The 22173-nt window shown below is 44.3% G+C and overlaps 1 protein-coding gene across 1 annotated transcript in view; it reads right to left on the minus strand.

Moving 5' to 3' along the window:
• The window catches only part of LOC308089105 (uncharacterized protein), a gene marked incomplete at both ends in the record, with an annotated part of 44470 nt that overhangs the window by 6734 nt on the left and 15563 nt on the right, over window positions 1–22173 (minus strand). Inside the window, 4 exons of the mRNA XM_080433675.1 lie at window positions 408–596; window positions 1600–1737; window positions 3243–3335; window positions 9265–9397. Of these exons, the coding sequence (XP_080289801.1) occupies window positions 408–596; window positions 1600–1737; window positions 3243–3335; window positions 9265–9397 (553 nt within the window). The remainder of the gene's footprint in view (window positions 1–407; window positions 597–1599; window positions 1738–3242; window positions 3336–9264; window positions 9398–22173) is intronic.

Below are 22173 nucleotides of genomic sequence, written 5' to 3' on the forward strand. Positions count from 1 at the left end.
TACTTTACAAGAAAAGGGCTTTTCGCCTGTATGAGTCGTCATGTGTGTTTTTAGAGTACTCTTTTGAGCACAGCCTTTACCACAAACTGGACAAGCAAAGGGCTTTTCGCCTGTATGAGTCCTCATGTGTTTGCGTTGTCCTCCCACATTTTGTGTCTTGTGTGATTTCAGTGTGTTAAAAGCTGACTGATCTCCCCTAGTGTCCCAGTCAGCACTGTCTTCAGTGTCTGATTCAGAACAGTGTGAAGAGAGGAGCTGGTCATCACTAGTTGGTTGTGATGTTCCACAGTCCCCTACATCAGCGTGTGTGTTCATGTGTTCAGTTGAGGTGCTGGCTACAGGCTCTGTCTCTCTGTTTTCATCATCATCTTCACTTTTCACTGCTAGTAATGTCAACGTTGACCGACCAGCCTTTTCTGGTCTTTGGAGTAGCTCCTCCTGTTCCTCTTTAATCTTTGGAGGTTGTGGATCTTCCTGGACCAGACTGGGGCTCCACCCCTCATGTTTTGGAGACTTTGATTCCTCCTGGACCAGACTGGAACTCCACTCCTCTTCAGGGGAAACCTCCTCTTTACACACAGGGGTGTGTAAGATGTCTAGGAAAAAGATACAATGAGACTCTATAAAAGGTTTGAACTTCACATTATTTCATGCACTGTTCCCTCTGTTAAATGAAAAGCTTCATCCACATCAATGCCCAGGTGCAGGACAAACAAAAGTTCAACAAAAGAATGCATGAGGTAATTTTTTTTCTTGTCAAAGACTGGGCAGTGACGCCAGATGCCTTTTCCTCAGTATGTCACTTCATTAGTGCTGAGCAATATGGATGAGCTACATTATAATATTTTAAGGCGCTGGGGTGGCACAGTGGTTAAGAGCCTGCCCACCACCGCGGAGGTTGTTGGTTCGAATCCACCGCGGTGCATCCAGCTTTGTGGAGAAAAGGGGGTAAAAAACAACCAAAAAAGTATGTATCATACTGTATTAAACTTTATAAACAGTATTTTTTAATTGCATACTTGAAACAGCCAATCAGTTCGATAACAGATTTATGATCCTAAAATACATACCACAAGTAGTTATAATATTGTTGCTGTTGGAAACCTCTTACGTCCAAAGCTGTCACTTTTCCGAATTCTAATTAAAAAAGTAGCAGATCAAAAGCTTGGCTATATTGGCTACTTTTGTGAGACACTGTAGTATGACGAATTAGGGCATTCATAAAAAAAAAGGTTAACATAGAGATAAAAATGTAAAAAAAAAAAAAAAAAGGAAACACAACCGCCATAATAAAAGAGTGAGAATCATGTAGATCTCAGGATTCACATGGGAATGGTGTGGCTAGGGTGACCATATATTCAGCCCCTCAAACCCGACCCTGGTGATTCTGGCGAAAACCGGGACAAATTTGTAGTAAACGGGACATTAGTGTTTTAGAGATATTTGTCGGGACGCAGCATGAAAACAGGACAAACCCGGCCGAACCAGGACGTCTGGTCACCCTGACGTCTCTGTCAGGCTCTGTCTCTCTGTTTTCATAATCATCATCATCATCATCATCATCACTTTTCACTGCTATTAATGTCAACGTTGACCCACCAGCCTCTTCTGGTCTTTGAAGTAGCTCCTTCTCTTCCTCTTTAATCTGTGGAGGTTGTGGATCCTCCTGGGCCAGACTGGAGCTCCACTCCTCTTCAGGTGAAACCTCCTCTATACACACAGGAACGTGCGGGAAGTCTAGGAAAAAGATACAATGAGACTCTAGAAAAGGTTTGAACTTCATGATGTCAAGCAGTGTTCCCTCTCCTCCACTTCAGTGCCCAAGTGCAGGACAAACAAAAGTTAAACAAAAGAAAATAAAGTCTGCACACAGACTTCAAAAAAAGAAAGCTCAGTTGTTTGAATTGCTCTATTTTCCTTTGTTTCCTGTTTTATGTCTTTGGTATTTGGAAGAACTTCAGCTGTAAATAAATTATCCATTTCCAAACCATGAGTCAATCCTCATGTATCAAAGACACGTGTTATTGGCAGCAACCATTCTAGGAAGAAGAAGACCACAAAGTCAGAACGTTGTTCTTTTGTTTGCTGCAGTGAATGAAGCTGGAGCATTATAAGTGAGTTGCGGGCCCTCTTCTTTTCTTCATGAACCTGCTTGCACTTTGGCTCAGCATTAAAGACGGAGGATGTGCATTATTATTGTCTTTGACTTGACATACAAGCACAAACTGTAAAAAACAATATGGACAAAGGGAGCATGGCGTCACCCATTGGTTTCTACAGACCCGTTTTGAAGCCTGTAGTTCAGCAAATTCAAATCCACCATCTTGGATTTCCGGTTCCAGGAATCTAATGGTATTACTTGGGAAAGGGAGCGAGCGACCCTTCTTTAAAATAAATTTCGAACTGAATGGGAGCATACTTTACAGAAATGGATATCATGTTGTTTGAAAGAAGACTTGAAACTAGCAATTGAAAACAAAGGTTTTCCAGTAATAAATCCAAGAGTAGAGTTACAGTATATTCTTGACTTCAATGGAATGAATTATTTTATGCAACCGCTGGAGGGGAAATTGCGGGAATTAGCACCACCTGCCATTAAGAGAACTGCAGTGTTTTCACATTACTTCCGCATTGGCTTCATTCAGAACAACAAAACATGGGTGCCTGTATACAACACTGACGGTGAAACGCTGTCCAGTGTCTACTTGATATCTTGTACCTGTGCTGTAGCAGCTTGATGCACAACACCAACACACAAGTATACTATCAGATATTAGACCTTGCATAGCTGTGGCTGGAAGAATTATCAACAGATTACTCTTCCCCCACATCTTCCAAACTTTAGATTTGACAGTGCGCTGACTGCGCTCTGTGCTGTAAATAGTGAGGCCGTTGTTTGTTCACATTGCTGTCATAAAAGATGAATGCGAGGCGAGCTGAAAGAGAGGCGAATGAGAGGCGGTCCCTATTATGTAATGACTTGTAAATGTTAGATCAGTGAGTCTTCTGCAGCAGGTTAGTTAATACTGAAGTAGAATTAACTGCAAAGCTTCAGTGAACCCATTAATACTTTTACAACCGAACCATTGTCCGACTCTTTGTACATTTAGATCGATGCAGGGGTCCGTACATTTGATGTAGTCACATTGTTAATGCTTAAATCGATAACTGATTCATATCGGTTCATCTTTACACCCTCAGTTTCACCAATAAAATAAATAGAGAGAGTGCTTGAAACTTACTAAGATCCAGGTGGTCTTCAGGTTCCTGTTTAATAGAAACAGTCCTGGCTGGAGAACTGATCTTCACCTGCAGACTGGACTCCACACACTGATCTGGAATGAAGGAATACAATACGCACTTTAATGATAAGGACATGGTGTAACATGAATAAGAACTTAATAAGAACTTAAATAATAATGACTTTGATGTGACATGAATAAGGACTAGACTATATAGACTATATAGAATATATAATATATATATATATATAGAATATTTATGAATACAAAATGTATAAAAGGGAACAGACTAAATGTATTCATATTATTAACCAGAATTTTAACCAGAAAGTTTGTTTTAACAATTATGAATCTAATCTCAAAATGAAAGAACAACATCTAGCAAGCAGTATTTTTTATTGCATATTTTAAACAAGTAGATATAATATGAATATAATTAATATTGTCAGGTGGAAACCTTATGTCCAAAACTGTTACTTTTCAGAATTCAAATAAAAAGGTAGTAAAAATAGCAGATCAAAAGCTTGTAGTTCGTTTTCACATAGGCAAATTGCAGGAAGTACAGTGAAAAATGTTTTAATCTATCTCATTACGGCAAGAATCCTAGTAATTTTTCCGTTAAATACTGGCGGAATGACATATTCCCTGTAGTGAAAACGTTAGAAATCAAACTACTGGGATAGTGTTCTAATGGTCATCGTGGTCGAGCGAGCATTGGTGTCAACAAGAGAGCGAGCCTGTAGCCTTGATAGAAAATACGATTTTTTTTGGGTGAACTACTCCATTAAGAAACAGGGAAGTGTCAGCAGTGAATGATACCTCCTTTCTATGGGAAATTTGCATTTACCACCCTTGTAGTCTCCTGATAGCTGGTTAATTATTAAGTGTACGTTTAAAAAAAGAACGATCAATTAAGTTGACATTCAAGATAGCCTATACTATGTCTTGAGATTTAGAGGCTACAAACAGATCTGCCAACTCCACCTGTTAACCCCTGTTGCCCCGTGATAATGAATGATTGGAGGAGAGAGAGAGAAAAGAAAAGAAAAGAAAAGAGAAAACGGTTCACTTATCCTTTGTTCTTTCGATGGGTTAAAGTTACAGTCTCAAGTGCTTATACAGTCACCTCTCGCGTAAGTATATTAAAGTACTACCGTTAGACAGTGGTGGAAAAAGTACTTGGATGTTTTACTTAAGTAAAAGTAGCCTACCAATACTGCAATATAGAAAGTCTAGAATTCAAAATTTACTTGAGTAAAAGTACAAAAGTATTGGCATCAAAATATACTTAAAGTTCCAAAAGTAGCAGATCTACAAGCTCACAACGTCGCGATGCGACACGTTGTGAGCTTGTAGATCGGCTATTTTCAAATAGCCTAGGTATAAAATAGGGCAAAAGTGGTTGTTGCGGCTGATAATAGTCCCAATGACAAATCAGCCGGCAGGCTAAGCCTGGGAGATTTAAAAACTGTATGACGCGCATTAAAAATGTAAAAACTCAGTACCAAACAAATGCTCAAGTTTTAAAAGTGTTTACTGTGCAGTGTCACCAAATTATTACAATTTACAATAAATACATCTGTAATAAATATGTGCACCAAATAACTTAAACAGTGAGCAATTAACAATAATACAAAAAATGCGGTCAACAAAAATATAGCTCTCCCAGCTCACCCCACCTCAATGGTCAAAACAGCCTTAGAGTGAGCAGGTGAGAGCCACTACTTTGTAGACACTGAGGCCACCCACAGCGACACTCCCACCACCTAGGTGCCAATGCGGTGCCTTCATCAATCACATACCAATAACCCACTTTTAGTGCACACTTGGCTCCTACAGTGGTTAATGTGTGTTTTATAATGTCATCATTTATATCTGTAAAGTAACTAACGTTATTATAGCGTATCTTCATAATATGCGTACTTATGGGATATCATCACCCCCTAGCGATGCACAGAGCACAGCACATGGGCTCCCGGTTACAATATCCTATTGGATAGGGCCATGTTACGCGAAACCGGTAAACCGGAAGGGGTATAAATACCCTCGCGTCACTTGAGCACTCCCTCTCCCTTCACTCTGCTTACGCGAACGCGCACGAGCTAGAGCCTGCAACAGCAAACAACGGAGAAACCAGCAAATTCCAACAAAACCCAAAGCGAGGTGCCACTCTATGGGCGCTTTCGTGTAAAAGTTTCGATTATTAGTTACGCTCCCGTGTTACCAACTCATCTTTATCCTCCCTCCTCGCCTGGGGCGACACACCTACACCGGACGGTAGCGTTGGTTCGGACGGCGAGGACTACAAGGGAGACAGCGTACTGCACGTTGGGGGAGAAGAGGACGAGGAGGGGGAGCTCACCTCCTACCAACAGTCCCAGGAGGTAACGATGACCAGTCCAGGTCCTCCTGGGCCTGCAGCGGAGACGGATGAAGCGACGGAGGCTCCTAGCAAGGCGAAGGAGACCGACGAGCCCGTCTCGGCCGTGCTAAAGAGGGCTATCGCCAGATGCGGCCTGGCGCAGCCCATGGAGCCGGCCAAAGTGTCCATCGGGGTCCCCATCCAGGGGTTCCAAGGTCTGGCACCCCTCCCCCCCCGACAGGTCGAGTCCAAGCTGCTCCCCGAGGCCGGTGGTGTCAGAGGAGCCGTGCAGTTCTCGTGGGAGGCGGGGAGAAGAGAGCCGGAGAAGCTAGGCTTCGTAGCGGACATTCTTACCGGGGCGGACCTGGGGGTCGTCGGCCTCCCACCCATGGACTCGACCCTGGCCAGCGCCATCGAGAAGGCGAAGCCGGGCTCAGTGAAAATAGATGCGGGGGAGAAGCCTGTTTTCGCTGATCACGGCAAGAGGGCCAACACTGCGACACTGAACACTCTGTACAAGGCCTCGGGCTCGGCTACAAAGGCGTTGAATATAGTGTCGCTTCTCCAGGGCTCTGCCGCCGTAAGACTTGGAGAGCTGGTGGAAAAGCCCCTGGAGGAAGGCAAGCCTGCGGTGGACGTCCACACCGAGTGGGTCAGGGATGCGAAGGAGCTCGCGAGGCTGGTCCAACTCGCCATCCTCTGTACCTGCAACGGGCCTGATGTGGACGGGCCATGGCCCTCACCGCGGACCTGGAGAGGGTCAAATGGCTTGACCTCGCTACTGGATGTAAGGCTATCCTGACTACGGGTCTGTTGGGCCTTCCACTCAGAGCGGACAATCTGTTCGACACCGCCGCCGACCTGATCAACAAGACCAAGGCGGCGGAGAAACAGATGCAGGAGACAGCCGCAGACCTCCTCTCCCCCACCGTTCCTGCTGTGGCTAGGCCGCGTCAGCAGGGAGCCACGGGTGGGACACGTACCACTGGACGTAAACGAGGTGCGTCCAGATCCTCCTCCACCAGAACCAGCTCCTGGGAGCGTCCAGAAGGTTCTCTTGGAGTAGGAGACATCAGGCGCAAAGACGAGAAGCGCGCTCCTCCACCCCCCCCTTCGCCCAAGCCCCAACGCAAGGATAGCGGGTCTAGCTGAAGGGGGAAGGGTAGGTGACAGTCCTTTCCCGGTTTCACCGGGCCCTCAGCTGATTACCCCGTCACGGCCACTTGGCCGGCATCATGCGGGGTCAGCTCCCCACTTGGGGAAAAGAACTGGCGCTCATCTTGCCCCAATGTGTGTACCAAATGCGCTTCATGTGTGTGGATTAAAAGTATTGCCAAATACACAAATGCTAATTTTTTCCCATGTCAAAGAACGAGGCAGATCGCTACCCGAATCGAATGGGAAGCCCTGTCCTCAACAGTCTTTCATGACTGCAACCATGGACACAAGCAACCTTCTTGTCCGAAGGGGTCAAGATAGGCGCAGTAGTGTCGTGGAAGGTGATTACCACGGACGTCAGCCCCTCAGGTTGGAGGGCTGTCCACGAAGGCTATTCAGCCAGGGGGATGTGGGACTCCGCACTGAGGGAGGCTCACATCAACTACCTGGAGCTGCTGGCGGTCTTCCTCGCTCTCAAGCACTTCGAGAGCCGCATTGTAGGGTGTCATGTCCAGGTCAGAACGGACAACACCACAACGATGTGTTATGTCAACAAACAAGGAGGCTTGGGTTCCCTTGTGTTGGACAAACTAGCATGCGAGCTGACGTTCTGGAGCATGCAGCGCCTGGCTTCGCTACGCGCCAACCATGTGCCGGGCCTCCTGAACAGCGGGGCGGACCTGCTGTCCAGAGGCGGGCTTCGAGGGGTTCGAGGGCAAGTCGGTGGGTCATCACCCGCTGGTGCAACGGTTTATGGCCGGTGCTAAGCGGGCTAGGCCAGTTAACAGACCTTTGTTCCCGACATGGGACCTGGCAGTGGTGCTGGAGGCACTGTGCCGCCCCCCTTTTGAACCTCTTGAAACCGTGGATCTGAGGATCGTGAGTCTCAAGACGGTGCTCCTGGTGGCCCTGTGTACAGCTAAACGTGTCGGTGACATGCATGCGCTCTCAGTGAGCCAGGACTGCATGTGGTTCTCAGACGACGGCAAGTTTGTGTTGGCGTTTGTGTCTAAGACCGGCATGGTAGCTAGGGCCCCGGTGGTATTGGGGGCTTTCCATCCACCGCCGTTCACGTCGGCGGAGGATAAGCGACTACACTGTCTCTGTCCAGTGAGAGCCTTGAGGCTTTACTGTCAGAAGACAGCGGTCGGCCGTGGGTCGTCTCAGCTTTTCGTCTCCTTTGGCCGGGGTCAGAGGAAGGCGGTGGCTAGACCGACTCTGTCCAAATGGATCGTGGAAGCGATTCGGTTGGCCTATGAGAGTAGTGGGTCTGTAGTCCCGTTGGGACTGAGGGCCCACTCTACTCGGGGTGTTGCTGCATCTTGGGCCCTTTACAGAGGGGTGTCGATGCAGGAGATATGCTCTGCGGCGAACTGGTCGTCTCCTTCGACCTTTGCAGCCTTTTATAGCCTTGACGTGGCGGCATCTGAAATGGCTCACACAGTCTTGGGTGTGGCGGCAGGTTCAAGCCAGGAGAGTAATGAGCGAGCCTAGGGGCGTGCTTTTCTTCCTGCTTGTTCTTTCCAAAAAGGTCATTAACTTGACCTTTTTGGTCTTCAGCCTGGCCGTGTTGACGTTGGGAATGTCACGCACGGCCTTGGTTGTATGGACTAGCTCAAGTCAGGGGAGTACTGTGCATGCCTGGGGGGCATGCCTCTCTTCCTGCTTGTGCTACCTCTTAGGCCTCCCCTGGACCGGCTAGGCTAGGTCCGGGGAAGAGGAGGCCCTGGTTCTCTTGTTACTAGTGGGTAGACTGGGGTCTGACCTTTCTAGTTGTACGAGTCAGACCGGTTGGTCTGTCAGGGCCTTAACTTTTGATCCTTTCCGCGTCCTGACCCAAGGGGTCAAGGGCGCCTGAGGGCCATGGTCTTGCCTGGGGCGAGACCTGGGACCTTGGGCGAGCGGATGGGTAGGGTTGCAGACTGGGGCTCCCCAGGGGGCGTTTATGTGTCCCATAAGTAAGCATATTATGAAGATACGCTATAATAACTAGGGGTTACATACGTAACCCCTAGTTTTCAATAATTGTAGTGGAGTAAAAGTACAATATTTGCCTCTGAGATGTAGTGGAGTAGAAGTAAAGGTATTGGAAATTGTAAATACTCAAGTAAAGTATAAATACCTAAAAATGTTACTTAAAGAACAGTACTTAAGTAAGTGTACTTAGTTACTTTCCACCACTGCCGTTAGAAAATAAACAAATTAAAACGGTCGCTTATCAGGCAACACCAGAACTTTTGCTGTGGAGGGGAGCATGTGTGTGTGTGTGTGTGTGTGTGTGTGTGTGTGTGTGTGTGTGTGTGTGTGTGTGTGTGTGTGTGTGTGTGTGTGTGTGTGTGTGTGTTTGTGTGTGTGTGTGTGTGTGTGTGTGCGTATTTTTAGTTTATCAAAACAGAGCCTACTGGCCGGTCTATTGATCTACAACCTAACAACACATCACCATGCAAACGCTGCGTCATACCTGTAGAGTGTAGTTTGGTGTTGTGTGTGTAACAGACATACCTGCAGTGTGTAGATCGATGTCCATATCAAAGTCAATGTCCAGCAGTTTGTTTTGTTTCTCCAGCAGAGTTTCTAGTGTCTCTATCTCTCTCTGGAAGAGGTTGCACATGAACTCTGCAGCCGCACTGAGGCGCTGCAACACAAGCGCTCTGACAAGCTTCACACAACAAACATCTGCGCCCTGCTGCTGTTTGTCCAAAACACACAATATCTCCTCTCCCACCGACGTCATGTGTTCATTTATCTTCAGCCGTACAGACTCCATTTGAAGTTTTTCACCGCGACCACAGTGTTATAATTATAGAGTTGTAATATATAGTGCTGAACTATGGGGCTGCACATTGGTTGGGAGAGCTGTGTTCCGTCAGCAACGATAACAGCAGTGTTCCGTCAGCAAATATAACGGAGCAAATATAAGACTTCCGGTGGACGATCTCTTCAGAATAAGAGTACACTCTAGAGCAAAAAGGAGCCATTGAAAAACGGTTAATTTGCACATTAAAACTATAAATTAAGCATTTAAACGACATATTATGTTTCTACACAACACATATTATGTTTCTGTGTAACAAAAACGTTTTTTTAAACATTAATAATTTATCTAAATGGATAAATGGTCAGAAAAGGGCCGTTTTCAGACAATAGTGTCTACAAATTGGACACTGGACAGGAGACGGTGCTTGGCGCCGGAACTTCGGAGGTACGCACGCGTTCGGGGAGAGCCCCTCTACACTGCCACACTCTCCGCTAAGCGGGAGAGCTGTATTTGGAAAAGTGGCGGGCCGTCCAGTGAGGTCAGGGGTCAGAAAAGGTCCCTTTTCAGACAATAGTGTATACAAATTGGACACTGGACAGGAGACGGTGCTTGGCGCCGGAACTTCGGAGGTACGCACGCGTTCGGGGAGAGCCCCTCTACACCGCCACACTCTCCGCTAAGCGGGAGAGCTGTATTTGGAAAAGTGGCGGGCCGTCCAGTGAGGTCAGGGGTCAGAAAAGGTCCGTTTTCAGACAATAGTGTATACAAATTGGACACTGGACAGGAGACGGTGCTTGGCGCCGGAACTTCGGAGGTACGCACGCGTTCGGGGAGAGCCCCTCTACACCGCCACACTCTCCGCTAAGCGGGAGAGCTGTATTTGGAAAAGTGGCGGGCCGTCCAGTGAGGTCAGGGGTCAGAAAAGGTCCTTTTTCAGACAATAGTGTATACAAATTGGACACTGGACAGGAGACGGTGCTTGGCGCCGGAACTTCGGAGGTACGCACGCGTTCGGGGAGAGCCCCTCTACACCGCCACACTCTCCGCTAAGCGGGAGAGCTGTATTTCGAAAAGTGGCGGGCCGTCCAGTGAGGTCAGGGGTCAGAAAAGGTCAGTTTTCAGACAATAGTGTATACAAATTGGACACTGGACAGGAGACGGTGCTTGGCGCCGGAACTTCGGAGGTACGCACGCGTTCGGGGAGAGCCCCTCTACACCGCCACACTCTCCGCTAAGCGGGAGAGCTGTATTTGGAAAAGTGGCGGGCCGTCCAGTGAGGTCAGGGGTCAGAAAAGGTCCCTTTTCAGACAATAGTGTATACAAATTGGACACTGGACAGGAGACGGTGCTTGGCGCCGGAACTTCGGAGGTACGCACGCGTTCGGGGAAACCCCCTCTACACAGCCACACTCTCCGCTAAGCGGGAGAGCTGTATTTGGAAAAGTGGCGGGCCGTCCAGTGAGGTCAGGGGTCAGAAAAGGTCCGTTTTCAGACAATAGTGTATACAAATTGGACACTGGACAGGAGACGGTGCTTGGCGCCGGAACTTCGGAGGTACGCACGCGTTCGGGGAGAGCCCCTCTACACCGCCACACTCTCCGCTAAGCGGGAGAGCTGTATTTGGAAAAGTGGCGGGCCGTCCAGTGAGGTCAGGGGTCAGAAAAGGTCCCTTTTCAGACAATAGTGTATACAAATTGGACACTGGACAGGAGACGGTGCTTGGCGTGTGGTACTCCAACCAGCAAATGCATTGCAAGTGGCGAAACCACATGGGTACATTTATTTCTATGTGAAATGTAATGATGCACCACTTAATGCTGGCATCACAATAGAGGACAATTTGGAAGATATTGGCCATGATGTGGATGTGTTTTTTTGCAATGAAAGACCAAATCACAATATGTGTGAAGCCATACCATTACCAATACTAACATTTCTAAAACAGACATCTGCTTTCCAAAAATGTACCAAATTTGTACTCAATGTGGTGACCAGGCCGTACCATCTAGAAAGAACATGTCACAACTCATAGTGCAGCCACTTGAAGTGTCACAAAAAGGCATCTTGGACACAGTTGCAAAAATGTTCTGCTCAAAACGTTCACTCTCTCCTGTCTGTACCACCAAAATGATTATGCTGTGCAGCATTTGTGCATTTTTTGACAAGTCACCATATGTGTCATTGTACACCTGTAAAGACCAGCAATGGCATATCATGACAAATGCATCCAATGACACAGCAGGCTATACCTTTGAGCTGATGCTAAAAATACTGACCACAGCTAGTTTCTCTGTCGTGTCATACGAGAAAACTAATAGTGTGAAACTAATCAACCTTCAGCAGGTCGAACAAAAACATAAATGCACAGACAGATGCAAACAACACAAGCAGACAAGGGATACAAAAGTGAGATCCATTCCAAAGCCAGCTGTGGAGAATAACGGGTGGCTGAGTGATAAGATGAACAATGAGTACCATGAGCTCTTCCTTTCGAGTGTTGAAAAAAATGCACATATTGTCCCAGCACTTTTGTAAGCCAACAGTTACAGAGTTTTTGATGTGATGACATCAGTGTCCTCCCAGATGATCACGCAATTGGTGGAATTGGCACTTTTCTGACCTCTGACCTCACTGGACGGTCCGCCAAACTTTTTTTTACAACTCTCGGGCTTATCCGAGGGTGTGGCGTTGTAGGGGAGGTGTCCCCGCACGCGTGCGTATGTCAGAAGTGTCGGCAGTGTCCGCCGGCGCCTGTCCAGTGTCCACTGTTGTCTGAAAACGGCACTTTTCTGACCTCTGACCTCACTGGACGGTCCGCCAAACTTTTTTTTACACCTCTCGGGCTTATCCGAGAGTGTGGCGTTGTAGGGGAGGTGTCCCCGCACGCGTGCGTATGTCCCCACCCACCCACCCCCACACACACACACACACACACACACACACACACACACACACACACACACACACACACACACACACACACACACACACACACACACACACACTGTATTGTATTGTTAAATATGTTATAAACCCCCCACATGTTACACCTGTACAAGCTACTATTATTATTTATAGAAAGGGGATTACCATCTTTGGCATTCCAATTTAAATCTGAAACCTGTTTACAGTCTAATCACAGTGGTTAAACATGGGTGTATGGAAAATGTGCTAAGTGCCCATTGAATGTGGATCAAAGGCCAATTTCAATAACGACCTGTTAGGGCGTAGGCTAATTCTTATAAATACATCCATCAATGCAGTGGTGGAAAAAGTACTAAAATGTTTTACTTAAGTAAAAGTATCAATACTGCAATGTAGAAATACTCTGAAAATACTGCTTGTAGATCGGCTATTTTCAAATTGCCAAAGTTTAAATAGGGCTGAAGTGGTCTTGTATAAATATAAAAATCTTTTGCTTGTAGATCGGCTATTTTCAAATTTCCAAAGTTTAAATAGGGCTGAAGTGGTCTTGTAATTATAATCAAAAATATACAAAGTAACAAGTAACTAGTATAATATCTGCCTCTGAAATGTAGTGGAGTAGTACTTAGTTACTTTCCACCACTGTATACGTGTATTTTTCAAAATGCATAGTACAGTAATTGATTACATGTACTTAGTTACTTTCCACCACTGTATAAATGTCTTTTTCGAAATGCATGTATGTCTTTCATAAAACATTAAATGTGATGCTCTTACTTTGAAGGCAACCGGAAACCTTATATTTGCTAGCTGAAAAACCGGATGTGTTATATTTGCTACCGGAACGGAGCTAACGATAACGGAGCAACGATAAGACTTCCGGTGGACGATCTCTTCTTCTTCTTCTTTCTTCTTTGGTTTTATGGCGGGTCGCAACCGTTTGCTTTTAGGTGCATACCGCCACCTACTGTACCGGAGTATGTAGTCTGACTCCCTACACTTCTCTATTCCATTCACCGTGACGATCTCTTCAGAATCAGAGTACCCTCTAGAGCAAAAAGGAGCCATTGAAAAACGGTTAATTTGTACATTAAAACTATAAATTAAGCATTTAAACGACATATTGTGTTTCTATACAACACATATTATGTTTCTGTGTAACAATAAGGGATTTAAAACATTAATAATTTATCTAAATGGATAAATGCTGTTCAAAGGAGTGCATATGCCTATACAAATTGGACACTGGACAGGAGACGGTGCTTAGTGCCGGAACTTCTGAGGTACGCACGCATTCGGGGAGACCCCCTCTACACCGCCAAACTCTCCGCTAAGCGGGAGAGGTGTATTTTGAAAAGTGGCGGGCCGTCCAGTGAGGTCAGGGGTCAGAAAAGGGCCGTTTTCAAACAATAGTGTATACAAATTGGACACTGGACAGGAGACGGTGCTTAGTGCCAGCACTTCTGAGGTACGCACGTGTTCGGCGAGACCCCCTCTACACCGCCACACTCTCCGCTAAGCGGGAGAGGTGTATTTTGAAAAGTGGCGGGCCGTCCAGTGAGGTCAGGGGTCAGAAAAGGGCCGTTTTCAAACAATAGTGTATACAAATTGGACACTGGACAGGAGACGGTGCTTAGTGCCAGCACTTCTGAGGTACGCACGCGTTCGGCGAGACCCCCTCTACACCGCCACACTCTCCGCTAAGCGGGAGAGGTGTATTTTGAAAAGTGGCGGGCCGTCCAGTGAGGTCAGGGGTCAGAAACGAAAGAACAACTAAAGTTTTCAATAATTGTAGTGGAGTAAAAGTACAATATTTGCCTCTGAGATGTAGTGGAGTAGAAGTAAAAGTATTGGAAAATGGAAATACTCAAGTAAGATACAAATACCTAAACATGTTACTTAAAGTACAGTACTTAAAGAGGTGGTGCCATGGTTTAGCACTTTTTCTGTTTTTCATGTGTCTATGAAGTTGATAGAACTTCATTAAGCCCCCTGGTGGTGTTTTTATGGTGTTTTCTGTCTTCTCTGACTATTTTGAGTTTCTTCCTGGAGGCTGAAACCTTGAGGGTCAAACGTGCCAATAGAAAACAGCCATTTATTGACACAGTAAAAATATACCCTCCCCCTCATTATCATAACACAACAGGTGTGGGCATGAGGAGGAGGAGGGACTAGGACAGGTGGGTGGTGCTAAGGTGGGAACCAGGTATACTTAATGAACTGGAGGCGTGCCCACATAAAAACATAATTTTAACACTTTCTGTACACGTTTTTGAAAAAAATTCTCCTCCTAGTATAACCATAATACCTGATGATTATGTTTTAGGGGGGGAAAAAAATCACTGAAAATCACGGCACCCCGTCTTTAAGTAAATGTACTTAGTTACTTTCCACCACTGACGTTAGAAAATAAACAAATTAAAACGTTCGCTTATCAGGCAATACCAGAAACATTTGCTGTGGTGGAGAGCATGTGAAAATGGTCTCTCCCATTGCCATTCCAGTAAGTTATACCAAATATTTTGCAGGTAACATACTGCTACGCCCACTGTAGTGAAAACGCAGCTTCAGTCATCAAAACGGAGCCTACTGGCTGGTCTATTGATCTACAAGCAATGATTCTTAAAACAGATCTACAACCTAACAACACCTCACCATGCAAACGCTAGTGTGTAGTTTTGATGTTGTGTGTGTAACAGACATACCTGCAGTGTGTAGTTTTGATGTTGTGTGTGTAACAGACATACCTGCAGTGTGTATATCGATTTGACCACATGGATTAAGCTTCTCCATCGTGCAGACAGATTTACATTAATCGGATTCCTTAACTGTGTGTGTGTGTGTGTGTGTGTGTGTGTGTGTGTGTGTGTGTGTGTGTGTGTGTGTGTGTGTGTGTGTGTGTGTGTGTGGGGGGGGGGGATTGAAATGATCACTGCAGTGTGGGACGAGTTTATCAAAACAGAGCCTACTGGCCGGTATATTGATCTACAACCTAACAACACATCACCATGCAAACGCTGCGTCATACCTGTAGAGTGTAGTTTGGTGTTGTGTGTGTAACAGACAAGGGTCATTCCAGAATTGGAGGACATTTTACGTCCCACCCAAGAAATGTCAAATAATCCATTTACAAAATACTAAATAATGCAGTTGTCGTGTAACTTTGACTTGTCCTGAGACCAAATCTAAATCAACATGGAGAAAAAAATGTTTGAACATATTTAAAAAAAATACCAAATAAGTCTGTAGTACCCCTAAAATGCTACTTTTCTCTTGTCCCACCCCCTTGGTGACCAAATTGAATCTCAGATAAAACTGTTAAAATGACATCTAAATCTACTTTCTTTTGCATTATTTTGTTCATAGATGTCTCTTGTAGATGTGCAAACATATTTTTTAATTAACATAATATTTTAAATAAGTATTATTATGCAAGGAAACTGTGTCCCACAACTTGCATGCAACCCTGTTACCTTAACCTTTTTAGCATGGTAAAAGAAGAAGAAAAGTGTGAGTCACATGACACACTAGAAGTGACATCATCAAACACTTTCCTAACAGCATGGGTAGAGCAAAGGTATCTCCTCTCTTCTATTATTCATATTTTTATAACATTGTCAGCCTTGCTTGAATGTCTCAACCTACCTCACGCAACCCTGTTATGCATATTTCCAGAATAAGATAAATACTTGACAAAAAAATCTGTACTTATTTACTTATGTGAGTTTGTCCTCTTGGTAAATCCTAACAGCTATCTAAACAGCTAGCTTCTATTCCTGAGAAAAAGCTAACATTAGCATAGATTTGCAATCCTGTTACTTGCAGCCCTGTTACTGTGATTAGAGTAACAGGGTTGTACAACATTAACAGGGTTGCATTAATAGAATTAAAACACTATTATTTATGGTTAAATTAAAAACATTACATAATCTAAACTATAATTTAGGTTAATCTACGTATTTTAAACATTATTGAATTTTACAGACTATATTGCTTCATTTTATTTTAACCATGTAGTCAAAATGAGTTGTAGTTGTTTGGTGGCAGTGGTGGGATGGTATGCCTTTATGAATTTGACAACTGTGAAGTAGACCATGATGCCAGGTGGTCGTGGAAGAGGCTGAGCTACCAGGCTGAACCCAGTTGAACTGGGGAGTCAAGAAAGTGTTTGGCGTGAGGGGAGCATGGAGTTGGGGCCTCCAGTTAAAGGGGTTGTCATCTCTGTTCCCGATCCATCTGACTGTTCTCTGGTAGCCGCCAAACCAAGTGATTAAGGACCAGTGGTGCGACCAAAAGAGGCTACAGTGAGTACTCCAATGGCACCACCTGTTGATACTAGCTTCATGGAAGAGATGAGGAACTTTATGTGACTGAATAAATCTTATTCTGGCCGTAACCAAGTCCAAACAGCTTCTGGTGCAATGGACACAGAGACATCACGACAGCCCATGCCAATGGATCAGAGACCTGATAATCCACCTAACCGAACTCCAGCCTCTCATGTTTCAGAACTGAGAATCCCAGACATCAGAGAAGGTGAGGATGCTGAGAGCTTCTCTGTGCGGTTTGAGTGCATGGGGGTGGAGGCAGGGAAAATGGGTTGCCCCGGTTGTCACTTTATTGACCAGACGGGCCCTTGAAGCATATGCTGGCATGGATGAACAACAACAGTCAGAGTCATATGAAGCTATCAAAACAGCAGTACCAAACAAATACAATGCTACTGAAGAGACTTATCGACAGAGGTTCTGCAGCACCATTGTTCCAGCAGAGGAGACTGTCAGAGAGATCTGACTGAAGGGGCTGTACAAGTGATGGATGCGTCCAAGCAGTCGTACCAAGGACGAGATTGGAGAGGTCATCATTCTACTACTACTACTACTACGCTACTACTTGCTGGGGAGGGAGTTCAAGCTGCTGACTGACCACTGAGCCCTAAGGTGGATGCACTAGCTCGATGCAACATCAGAATGCCTGCATCCTCCAGGCATAGTCTATAGCCCTCCAACCATACCAGTTCACTATTAAGCATTTTTTTGGTAAGAAAAACCTTATTATTTTTCAAGGTTATGTGTGAGCCAAAGGGAGAAGGGGTGAAAAATATCATGGAGGCTCATTTCTCCAGTCCCAAAATTTCAAACATGTAATCACATTCATATTCAGGTATGAGGTCATTGATTGTGTAATGTTTGCAAGGGGAAGGTTCGGATTCCTCTTGCTCATGTTTTCACTATTCACTTTCACTATTCTTTGTCTACAGACTTAAATTCCTGGACATAACCATTTAAGAAGGAGTGTTCATCCCCCTTAAGTTGTCATGTGATTTCCTGGTTATATTGATTTTCTGGTTGTATTATTAATTTCACAGAAGGAAATACTTTGTTAATTTATTAACATTAACACAGTATGTGTTATTGTCTGCATTGTACACATGGTTATGGTAAATGTATATGTCCTTTAACTTAATAGGCTTGACAGGTTAGGTCTAATTGAGGTGTGATCAATGCCACCTGTGTCTAAGTGGAACTACTTAGTTAGAGTCTTCCCTCAAGTTAGCTGGTGATCAGGTATAAAAGGTCTCCTGTTTGCAAAATAAAACCCTGATTTTCTGGAACAGCTCTGCTGCATCCTGGTCCATTTTCCATTTCCACACTACCTACCAACCATCCTCATGTGAAACATATTAAAAGTTATTCAAATAATATTTCATTTTCTGTTATTAAAAGTTATTAAAAGACTAATTATGTGGTCTTGAGCATTTATTTGTCATGTTGAAAATAATCTAATCAGAATTAATGTAGCTATTCAACCCTGTTACTGTAATTTCAACCCTGTTACCATTAACATTTTAATCAAATATTAACATAAATGTCTTTCTCAACGCATAAGGGTTTGACCTATTGTCCTTTAAAGAGTTTAAGTAATTATATGCATAATGGGTTAGAGCAAATATTTGAAAATTAATACTTAAATTAGTAAAGTGAAACATGCCACAATTGAAAAGTTGTGCAAGATAGATTTCAAAAGTTGCTTAAACTAATTGAAATAAATTCATATCTGAAATCAAATGTTTATTCGGAGAGAATGTTACTTCTTTAACGTAACGGTAAAGGAATTATATTTAAAAAATACATTAATGCACTTTTTGCAGGTTCCTGAGTGTTGGTAACAGGGTTGCGCCAGGTATAGCAAACAATAAATAAAACATGTAATAAAAAAAATATCTTTGATGCCTGAGCTGAGCCAATCAAGCTTTTGATAGTTTAGTACCTATTATTGATGAATATATAACAGAAATGTGTCAAATAGAAGGTTAATTTTTCAAAAATTTGAAAGCCCAAATGTCCTCCAATTCTGGAATGACCCACATACCTGCAGTGTGTAGATCGATGTCCATATCAAAGTCAATGTCCAGCAGTTTGTTTTGTTTCTCCAGCAGAGTTTCTAGTGTCTCTATCTCTCTCTGGAAGAGGTTGCACATGAACTCTGCAGCCGCACTGAGGCGCTCCAACACAAGCTCTCTGACAAGCTTCACACAACAAACATCTGCACCCTGCTGCTGTTTGTCCAAAACACACAATATCTCCTCTCCTACCGACGTCATGTGTTCATTTATCTTCAGCCGTACAGACTTCATTTGACACGTTTTTCACCGCGACCACAGTGTTATAATTATAGAGTTATAATATATAGTGCTGCGTTGTAACCTTCATTTTAGCCAACTATGGGGCTGCACATTGGTTGGGAGATTCTCTGCAACCCAAACACCATTGGCTGCATTCTGGCGGCTCATTTCATCAGTCAATGTCTTGGGGGTTACTGTGGATCAAGTTAAACAGCAGACTTTAGTAATGAGTAACCTTTTTTTTTTCCCTTACATTTTTATCCCACGGTTTTGCAACCCATTTATTCACCCAGTGCCAATTGCCTAAGTATCCTGGGCGCTACTCTCCCTCTGCCAGGCTGAGGAGAGCCCCGAACTGACCTCATGCTTCCTTCAATGCATGAGGAGTTAGCAGGCCACTTCTTATCACCCGACAGGGGGGAGTTTCCCTGGTAGGACGTAGCGCGTGGAAGGAACACGTTATTCCAACCAGTTCCTTTCCCCTCCATCAGGCGCCCCGACTGACCAGGGGGAGGCAGTATAGAGACCAGGATTACTGCATGTTTTTGTGAGGGTACCTACCCTAGGGGACACGGGGAGAACATGCAAACTCCACACAGAAAGGCTCTTTCGCCAAACCCACTTATGGCACTGATGACACGGAAGAGAGAACACGCCAGTGGGAATCGAACCCAGGACCTTCTAGCTGTGAGGCGACAGCGCTACCGACTGCGCCAAACCTGTGCCCCTCAGTAATTAAAGTAAGTAATCAGTAACCTAATCCTTAAATAAATATGGCACAAGTGTCTGGTATAATCAATACTGGCGTAAAGTACTGGAGTAAATCCACCGGCCACGAAAACAGTAGCATTTATGAACAGTGTTTGAAAGTTGGTCTGCAGTTGGTAAATTTTTTATATTTCTACCCAGATTTAGAGAAATATCTCATTTTAAAATAATACTAGGAATCTAGTATGGTATCCAGGACTATGAGTGAGGCTCTGACCTTTTGGAGTCAAGAGGATGAGACAGCAGGATGGCAAACCTATTCAAGACTGAAGGCTACAAGAAATATGAAATGTGATATAAAATACATTGTTTCAGTAAAATAAGGTGTTGGCCGGAAAAGTACCGGGCTTACAATCAGACAGGTTGGGACACACCGTTGTACACCTCTTAGGGTGGGGCAATTAGATAGTCAGAGTATGACCAGATGCCCCCCCTGAGGGACCCCTCGAAGCAGGGATCATAGATTAGAAATACCTCCTTGGAATTCAAGATAGATAAGGGGTTCTTATCTGACCTCCAGGGTCAGGGGACAGCTGACTCTGGGGGGATCAGAACCAGTTGCTATGATTTGACCTGTTCAAAGTATTAACATCTCTTTTTGTCTAAATCATTCATACAAGGTTGAATACATATATGTGTGGTCTTATATTGAAACTAATAAGATGTTAAACAATGATTTCATAATATGAGCTTGTGTAAAAGTGCACTTTGATAGATAAATGTTCTGTGTTAAAACCAAGACAGATTGTGTGATCCATTGTGTTGACTGAGAAGGACCACCCCAAGAAGCCATTTGCTTCTAAAAACCTGTTTGTAAGTGGTCAAGAAGGAGGACTGGGAGGAGGTCCTATGTCAAATGTCTGTCTGTATAAAGTACAATGTTTTGGTGATTTAGTTACACTCTGTGGATTGGCAATGCAGGTGTCACGTCTGTGGAAATAAATACATTTCTATGGACAAACCCTCTTTCAAACTGGATGCTTCTTATTCTTGCACTTAGGGAATAGTTATGGAATAGTGTTTTTCCTGTCTGATCAATGGACCAATATACGACACTAGGATTATACTGGGGAAAAGAACTCCACAAACTGAATAATAATTATTCTTACACAAGTTACAATTGTTATAACACTGGTCTGATATTTGCTCATTTTCTCTCTTACTTTCATCTCACTCCCTGTTTTACACTCCAAGAGACAGTTGGCATAGCAACACAGGCAGAAACACTAAGCTACTGTAATAATAATGACTATTATTATTATTATTATTATTGTTATTAAGAACTGCATGGGTTACTGCCTCTTTTAATACCTCTCTCTCACACACACACACACACACACACACACACACACACACACACACACACACACACACACACACACACACACACACACACACACACACACACACACACACACACACACACAAGAGTTGCTGTTATTTAGTATTTAGCATTTGCTTTGCATTTGCTTTGCTCTAGACGTGCCTGTCAGTCAGACATTTTGTGATCGATCAAAATGCTATTTATTTGCATAGAGAGAGAGAGAGAGAGAGAGAGAGAGAGAGAGAGAGAGAGAGAGAGAGAGAGAGAGAGAGTAATCAGAATTCATATTTTCCTGTCCTTAATAATTGTGTAGGCTGTATGAGAGAACATTAAACGATAACGTAGATAGATAGTGAGTGGCTTACTACTACAACATAAAGGACATTCAAATAAATAAAGTTGCAGCGGGGATATCATTAGAGGCAGCTATGCATTATTGATCAAATAAGCAACACATTGAACTCAAGCTCATGATTCCAGGAGGAGAGAGACGGGAGAGTAGGAGAGAGGGAGTGAGAGAGACAAAACAGGAGAGAGAGAAGGTGCCAGAACGCTTTTTATTTTCTTTCTTTTTTCGTGTTGACCCGATAATTGCGATTTGCGTCTGAAACCGGCCGCCCTGCGGTTCAACCCAAGGGACCTGCGGGGCAACGGATCGGCCCGGGCATCACTATGGTCTACAGAAACAACAATATTTACCATTGAGTGTGCAACAGTTCATCCAACTAATAGATTTAATTCTATGGAGAAAAAAAAAAGGATTTTAACAAAATCACCCAATCAGGATGGAACAGTGGCGTTCCCAGAAATTACATTTAGGGCAGGCGAGATTTTTTTCTCTAACCAACCCCCACGCCCCCCCCCCCCCCCCGGTACTCGGGGAAAAATGTCGGGGGAAACAAGTTAACAACAACACTACACTGACTACAAAACTGAAAAACGTTAATAAAAACAATATGCAAGTATAATAAATCAATCAATTATTCAGCGGTTCATGCGGTTCATGTTGTA

Source organism: Gymnoscopelus braueri, assembly GCF_963280865.1.
Source record: "Gymnoscopelus braueri genome assembly, chromosome: 7".
Taxonomy (NCBI): domain Eukaryota; kingdom Metazoa; phylum Chordata; class Actinopteri; order Myctophiformes; family Myctophidae; genus Gymnoscopelus; species Gymnoscopelus braueri.